The following is an 8363-nucleotide window of genomic DNA, read 5'->3' on the forward strand; positions in this document are numbered from 1 at the left end:
TGGCTCAAAATCTTTAGAGCAGGTGATTTTCTATTTATCTAAAAAAAGTATATATATATATATTTATTTTAAATATAAAATTTAATCTTTAAGTATATTTTTATATAGAAATCATGTCGAATTGAATTTATTATTTGAACTTTATAAACTGAACCCAAAAGATTAATCTATAGTACGCACCGTTCCGTGCTTTGCAAAATACCGTAATCTCACTCAAATTTTAATAAATGATGATCCTTTTCTATTTTTCAATTGTATCTTACTGATCCCAATAGAATTGCACAGACATGTATGTTCTGCCATGTTGATGCACCACATGCGGAAGTTTAGATCTTAGTCCAAAGTAATTAATAGATACCGCATTTTGGGGGTAATTCCACAAGATATGGACCGAGCTGCTCTTCAATTACAATAATACACAAGTTTATTAACTAATAATAAAGTTTCTCAAGAAATATGATATAAACTACATTTTGGGATCTGAGCTGCTCTTGTGTTTTGAGTCCTTTGACCATGTGTAACCTTTTTTCTTCGGTGCTTCCCACTGATTTTTCATTAATATCCAATTTATAGGCAAATTAACAAATTACCCATCTCTTCTACCGAGGTAATTACTTTAAGCCACTACAATTGTATTTTTGTTTATTTTTGTGAGATGTAAATATAACTCATTTTGAGGTTTGATGTATAAGTATTATCAACCTGTGTGTACTTAACCGTAATGATAAAACAAAAAGAATTAGGATAATTTGATTTATTTATTTTCACTGTGATTAATTTATTTAAGCATGTAATCCAAATTAATTATAAAACTATGCTCTAAACAAATTAAGATACATTTTATCTGACATTAATATAAATTATCTCCGTTGAACTACGATCTCTAGTATTATCTTGTTATATGCGATTTTTTGTTTTTAAAATAGAATCAATTTTAATTGTTTAATAGAACAAACACCATTAATGTGATTTTTATAAAAAAATAGCTTCACCGATACTAGGAATCGGTGGAGGAAAGAATAAGTATAAATGACAACTGCAGATTTTTTAGAACAAAATTTAAATTCTTTCTCTTTTTTTTTTTAAAAAAAAATCAACGATGCTTGTTTTATTAAAATAATAACTGATTCTATTTTTTTTTAAAAAAAATCGTTATATGCCATGGTAACTTGGTAAGATAATAAAAAAAAAATAAAACAAAAGGAAACTGAATGATGTAGCTGTATTTTGTTGGAGGCATTTTGGGCCCAAGAAAAAATCCATACGGACAAATGCTATACATGAAACTATTTCATATATTTCATTGGGCCACCATTGAGGAACATAATTTTTTTCTATAGTTGTTGATTTAGATACGGACAAATGGTACATATGAAACTATTTCATATATTTCATTGGGCCACCATGGAGGAACATAAATTTTTACTATAGCTACATTTCAATTGTTGATTTAGATACGGACAAATGTTATACATGAAACTATTTCATATACTCCAAAACTATGCTCCAGCAAAAAAATGCCAACAAATTATATTTACAAAGAACTTTTACCCAACATTTTCGCGTTCAATTTTTCCTAATTTTCTGGGGATCCAAATGTTACGCAATTAAATAAAGTATAATGTGCATTCTCAGGTGGTGATCCATTTGATCTCTACATGTATGGTACCGTTCTTCGAGTTTATGAGGTGGTACGTCTCGTTGATTCTCCCATTATCCACCACATCAGATAGGATTATATCTACATATCCCAGTGACTCCTACAAATGATTGATAACAAAATATTCATATAAAACCAACCAGTAATCATTGTCGGTACATACCAGTTCTCCTATTTATTAAGTTCTTGTTTGTAATAACTGGTATGGCAATGTTTTTACCTTGGTACGAAACAGGCGGGCGCTTCTCTTGTTCATGACTTCTATGTGAATTTTATCTTCTATTGGTGCTTCATCTAACGTAAATTGAAATTCTTCGTCCCATCTGGGATCTCTACTTTTCTTTATAACCTATAACATTTGGAATTTTTTTGTTAAAACTACCACATCTACATTTTTAACACAATCTATCTATCAGTGAAACATTTTCATCACAGATCCCCAGTCTTCGTACCAATTGGACCGGAAACATGTTTTTCTTAGTATATTGGAGAACTGAAATGTAAAATGCATAATGTGTTGTCACTAGGATCTGATCCCAAGTCTCTACAACTACAAAATGGAATTCTAAAACCACTAGACTACAAGCACACATTTAACATTTTATGATGGGGCTGAAATATATACAAACTATATTAAATTTCTATACACATGATGGAATTTTTTAAAATCATGGGGGTGGCTAGGCACCCTCTACATGACCTTAAGATCCGCCCCCAAGGTAGATGTACTAAAATGGAACAATGTGCTTCCGTAACTATATTTATGCAAGGGATATCATTGCATACACTACAAAGATTAAAGAGAGAAATACCTTTGTCTTCTTCTTCTCCCCTTTGAGAACAATCTCGACATAAGGATTAGTATGTTTCTTCCCCTCGACATCCTGTGCGCTATCTATGGTAACCAGAAGCATGCCTCCAGTACTAACACAGTCATCCCCTTCCTCTCCAGTTTGGACGCTACTATGTCTCTCCATTGACCAGTGGTGGTCCTCTTTAAATGGGTCAAAGGTGAGCTCCACAACTAGCTTACCTCTGTTTTTCCGATTGTGTGCATCATTCAGATTCAAGGATTTTAACAAGTCTAGAGTGAAGGTTGTTGTTTTATGAGGTGAGAGCAATCGAAGCGGCACCACTTGAATACCTAATTTGTCATGCAGCTTCACCTATGATGTTACAGTCATGTTGTAATTTTATAATTTGACTTCTGTAACAAAACACAACATTGTAATATGGTATTGCCATGTATATTGCATCTACACGAAGGACCTCATTGTTACAGTCATGTATATGCATTGTTTATTATGTCCGGTACAACCGTATAAGCACTAGCAAAATTGGAAAGCACCCAAATAATCACAAAGACAAATGACCAATTTAGTTATTTCTTCTCCAAAATAGAAAGAAAATTCATCTCATATTGGTCTTGTAAGTGCATAGACCTATATATACTACCCTATAATAGGACAAACCACATAGTATGAGGTCCTTTGTGTAGATGCAATTATGTCTCATTTTATAACTCAATATCAATGGTAAGAGGAAAAAATTAACAAAAGAACAAAAAAACAAGCAAAAAGCACCATAAAAGTCTAATGGATATACAAACAAATAAGAAATTAAGTGTCCAAAAGCAAACATACAATAAATATAGACAAAAAAAAACAAATAATAACAGAATTAAGGAACATTGAAATGAATTGATTTTATTTATTACCTTTTCCCAGTCGAAAAGGTGAAGCTCAAGAACCTGGGTTTGGGGATCCTTCACTACAAATTTGAAATTTTCATTCCATTCAGGGTTCAAGGTGCACATTTTTATAGAAGTCCTTTTAGATGGTAGCCTCTCTCCACTAAGTTTGAGCTTGACATAAGGATCTGATTTCCCAATTAGATCCATTTTTAATAAATCCATTGCACGAACAACCTTTACTCTTAGTATGCCCACCGGTCTTTTTGTAGCTCCACTAAAATTGAACACGAGCTTAATCAAAAGATAGTGTAGACAAAGAGAGTAATCAAATTATAATATAAATCTAGAAAATCTTGAAAATGTAATAAGCAGTTGATTACAATTTAAACTTATAAATTATACAGCAGGAAAAATAAATAAAAAGAACACCCTCGCATAAAAAAAAAAAACTGAGGTAGTCTTAAGTCATGTCAAAGAAAAAGTAAAGTCTTAAATACATATATTAACCTTGAGGCTTCCAAAATTGGTAATTCAAGAACTTGTGGCCAGTGGTACATAATAGCTATTTGTTTTGCCACCGTATCCTGTTAACAGATTGCAAAAAAAGGAAATGCAACTTAATTAGTATAAATTTAATTATATATGTATTGATCTCTGTGTTCCTCTATCAAGAAAAATATTGCCAATACCAGAACAAAATGATGCAAACCGGGTATAGCCATGAGATCTCCATTCAGTAGCTTGAATCCAAAATCGACTTTTGGCTGGAAAAATGCAAATTTACAAATTATTTATAAGGAAATATATTTGATTTACTCTCTTTTAATCAAACCAACACTGGAGACATCCCTCTGCTGTCTTCTTGGATATAAAATTTGCAATCTTCATTGCACATTTTGGAATTTTGCAAATATGGTGGCATCAAAGGGGAGCATGGGATGTATCCAGTTTATTATTGATTATAAATGATCTATATCGAGGATGAAAAAAAAAGCAGAAACAAGAAATGACCTAAATTCATCTTGCTTTAGTTAAAATACCTTCTCCATCAGAGATATATTAATGCTAGCGAAACAAGGGAAGGTTGGTACAAGTGGCTTCAGTGTTAGACGTGGAACCAATGATAGTTGCAAATCTATGAGCTAAATACCAAAAAATGTAAAAAAGTGACACAACTTAAAATATGTCGAATATGTACAAAATTTAAATTTTTTAAAAATAACCTGAGCTGAAAATTTGAAATGAAAAAGCTTTAGATCCACAACAATGTTTGCATTGCCAGCCCAACGAATTACCGGCTCAATTACTAACTCTTTTTCTTGAAGTTCATATACTTTGATTCCTATTAGACAAAAATGAAAACAGAGCTCATCATAGAAGGATATTAAGCAGCTGTAATGAATCAAACTATTTACAACTACTGAGATGAATGTTTCTCATATTATCACCATAAAAGATAAACAGGAAAAAATTAATATTTCCCTAGAGGATTAGGGAAAGTTTATTACTGATCATCACTAATTAGTCCCCAGTCTAATGGTACCACACCAAAACATTGAAAAGTGCCACACCCGTGTTAAATTTGGAGATGAAACAAACCTTGAAAAATAGGAGGAAGAGTGCCAAGTGTAAGGGTTTCAAATTCGACTGATTCAATTCCATATTTTCCAATATATTGATCAAATATGGGCTTTGTTGTGCTTCTTATTGTGTTGCATATTGCCTATACAACAGAAAGGTATGTTTAGCATAATTTTACTTAAGAGTCTAAGATATGTAGTGGATGGTTTGTAGTGATAACAAGCCATCTCCAATGAAACAAAAAAATAAAATGTATATGACCGAATAATATATGCCACCTTCAGTACTGATAATTGAGAATGTTTTTTTTTTTTTTGAAAACCTTCGCAGAAGCTGCAAAGTCGTGAGGGGGAATCGAACTCTCGACCTTTGGGTACAAAAACTCTAAGACTTTTTCCTAGTCAATTGTGTTACCTCCCCTTTCTCGATAATTGAGAATGTTACTGCTTATTATGGTACCAATGCCAAACTTGATAATATATGTTTATCTATGAACAATAGTCGTAATGAAAATAAATAAGAGGAAAGAAGAGAACCTTATCCAAGTAAGGCCACATATCATGTAGAATCTTATTCAGCCAATCAATCTGGAAATGTAAATGAAAAAGAAAACCTGAAAAGTTAAATTTCAGGTATTGTATTGTGACTTAAAACTTTGGGTGCCTAGGTGATAAACGAAAAAGAAAAAATAATCATAATGTCACACCCGTACCCTTTCATAATCTGGATTCTTTATCCACAAAGGAATCTCCGGCAGAAATTCATTAAATGATTTTGTATCCATATCTCGTAGCTGTCTAGTTTTTGGTTCCTGAAAGATATCACGGCAAAAAATTAAAAAAAATTTAAAACAAAAAATTATAAAATACACCTTTTGTCATGCAAAGGTTTTGGATTTAAACAAGACAAATCATGACTAGACTCAGTCCAGATGCTCTGCACCCAGTAAGGTGCCGATTGATGTGGTAATAGTATGCATTCATACAATATGGTAAAGAACACACAAAGAAACTAGTAATCTATGGAAGCTACATTACAACCCTACAGGTAAACATACAAGAATATTCTGAAAGTTCAATCTATTTATTTATATTTTGGTTTCATTAGTTCAATCAGTTACATATATATGGAATAGAACAGCACAGTTTTTATAGATAATCATCGCATATCAAGATAGGCTTTTGTACAGCAAAATATTCAACAAGTTCACATGCCTTCAGTACAATTTGTAAAGAAAACACTTTAGGTGGAAAAAGTTCAGACATTGCCTTTATTATTGGTAATTCCGAAATTTAGTTATTGGATGAGAACTCTTAAAACCCTTTGCAAGGTAAACATATTAATTTACTAAAAACTGTGGACTTGGACAGAAAACAGAGAATAATTATCTGAAGTCAACAATAAAGGACAGCTCACCAATAGTACAAGAAATAAAAAAAAAACCAAAAGCATATTCTGTAGTACAAAAAAATTATTTTAAACAACAAAGTGGTGTGTTCCAATGTCAAGAAGAAATATACAAGATGTAAATACAGAAGCTGGGCACGAAACTTTTTAAAAAAAAAATATTAAATCATAAGGATTAGCTTTCTCCCTGAAATTTGAGAACTGGAGATGTGCCAGAACCAGTCCTGACCACATATATACTGCTATGGTATTGATATATGTATCATGTATGGCAGGCACAAATGTAATTTCCCTTTATATATATATATATATATATATATTCAACATATCAAGAAAATCAAACATTGGTGCTTCATGATGGAAATGTCATCAATTTAAATATGGACTGTTGAATTTCAAAATCAAACTTGAGCTGGGAAAGAAAAATGTGCAGCAAATCTCGTCATTTTTGTTAGTATGATCCTATGATGAAAATATGACCTATATATGGGAGTTATATAATAGTAATAACTATAGAAACTCAATAAGTAAAGTTTGGATTCACAATAAAAAGATTAACTAATTTATCTCCAATCCTAAAGAGTGCAAACTTTATGTTCCAGAAAAGAAGTGTGCAAATTGCATGTCCCTTGTAAACTGAAATTGACACCCTGTATTGGAACTACATGTGAAGTAAGTACCAGAACAGAATACTTCGAAATTTTCTTAACCCAATTCTAAAATGCTAATACCATTGTTTTTTGGGTTCTATTGCAAAATCCATATTTTTCAAGGTCACCGCACAAGCTCTCTCTTTTCAACAAAAGAAAGCAAATTTCATCTAATAACAGATGCAAAAAATGAATATGATTAATGTAAATAAAACGAAAATGCAAATTGGCAGACTCACCTTCACACTTCTCGGCTGGGGATAGATGTAGAAAAAATAGCCGATGAGCATTCCGACTGAAACCCCAAAACCGAATCCGATAAGGCTCAATAGTGTGCTTACGAATCCCATTTCCTGTGACCCAGTGCATGTGCAGCTGCATGGAATTGATCGAGAAAATAAGGGGAGAGGAATTTAATTCGGAGCTTTGTAATGGCAATGAGAGAGGAAACGCTATCAAGGTTTTACCTGCGGAGCTGTGCGGTGGTTTTGATCTAGTCCGTTCGTTTCGGATCGGACGGGCTGGATTAAGGGTTCACCAAATTTTGAGTTTTTTTAAAATTCGGGCAAGATCTGATCTGGTCCGTCCGATTCGAAACGAACGGACCAGATCAAAACCACGGCACAGCTCCGCAGGTAAAACCTCCGCAGAGGGTACGCTTCCGAGTCTCGATCCGAACGCAAATTGACATCGAAAAATAATTAACACGATAGACCAGTTGTACCTAGTGGAGGCAAGAACACATATCCTCTGCATTAACTCAAAAGGGAATCTTTTGAGTTAATAAATTTGGGCCGTCTGATTTTAAATGGAACCAATCTGACCGTCTGATTGTAACACCGGACCTTTAACATTAGTGCAAATCTAGTCCGCACAGATTTTAAAGCGAATCGGATAGTTCAGATGCATTAACTCAAAAGATTCTCTTTTGAGTTAATGCAGAGGATACGAATTCTTCTCTTTTGAGTTAATGCAGAGGGTAAGAATTCGGTTTTGCTTTGGTTCGTGCAGGGGATAGGTGGTGACTGGTGAGTGGTGAGTATCGAGTTCTGAAATAGGAATAGACCGGGTTCACATTAAGGAAATGGAAATTGGAAACAGAGTTGGCCCTTGAAAAATATAATTTCCTACCTAATTAAGGAACTGTGCTTTTAAAAAAAGAAGACCGTCCAGTCCTCCTCGGAGAAATATTAAAGCACATATAATTATATAGACAAGGTTTATGAATTTAATGTACAAAGTACAAACTAATTTGAACATGCGTATAGACAAAAAAAAATTATAAGGTGAGAAAAGATGACACATAATGTTATAATTATTTTGAACGACAGATATATTTTGTAATTTTTTCTAAATAATAAAATAAGGGAAA

The 8363-nt window shown here is 32.8% G+C and overlaps 1 protein-coding gene across 3 annotated transcripts; it reads right to left on the reverse strand.

The window, feature by feature from the left end:
• Positions 1-1407: 1407 nt before the first annotated feature.
• On the reverse strand, positions 1408-7435 carry LOC144543616 (synaptotagmin-3-like). 3 transcript variants are annotated; one of them, XM_078291943.1, is made up of 12 exons: positions 7231-7435; positions 5647-5745; positions 5471-5521; positions 4953-5076; positions 4577-4695; positions 4394-4495; positions 4043-4117; positions 3861-3937; positions 3378-3627; positions 2473-2826; positions 1881-2009; positions 1408-1760 (listed from the first exon to the last, which is right to left on the reverse strand). In XM_078291943.1, exons 1-12 carry the CDS (start codon positions 7339-7341, stop codon positions 1632-1634), a joined length of 1620 nt encoding a protein of 539 aa, XP_078148069.1. In that variant the 5' UTR covers positions 7342-7435; the 3' UTR covers positions 1408-1631. The 3 variants fall into 3 exon arrangements, with proteins under 3 accessions (XP_078148069.1, XP_078148070.1, XP_078148071.1); XM_078291944.1 differs by lacking the exon at positions 4394-4495; XM_078291945.1 differs by lacking the exons at positions 4577-4695; positions 4953-5076; positions 5471-5521; positions 5647-5745; positions 7231-7435 and having other exon boundaries at positions 4365-4467.
• Between the last annotated feature and the right edge of the window lie 928 nt (positions 7436-8363).

The sequence above is a fragment of the Carex rostrata genome, chromosome 25 (assembly GCF_964058835.1).
Source record: "Carex rostrata chromosome 25, lpCarRost1.2, whole genome shotgun sequence".
In the NCBI taxonomy this organism is placed as follows: domain Eukaryota; kingdom Viridiplantae; phylum Streptophyta; class Magnoliopsida; order Poales; family Cyperaceae; genus Carex; species Carex rostrata.

What these genes read in the sequence shown, in the direction of transcription:
- LOC144543616 (XM_078291943.1), bottom strand. Translation starts at nt 7,341, where the DNA reads ATGGGATTCGTAAGCACACTATTGAGCCTTATCGGATTCGGTTTTGGG. An exon ending in CCCAGCCGAGAAGTGTGAAG is followed by an intron (nt 5,746 to 7,230) that starts GTGAGTCTGCCA and finishes GATATCTTTCAG; the next exon opens with GAACCAAAAACTAGACAGCT. An exon ending in TGTGGCCTTACTTGGATAAG is followed by an intron (nt 5,077 to 5,470) that starts GTTCTCTTCTTT and finishes TCTGTTGTATAG; the next exon opens with GCAATATGCAACACAATAAG.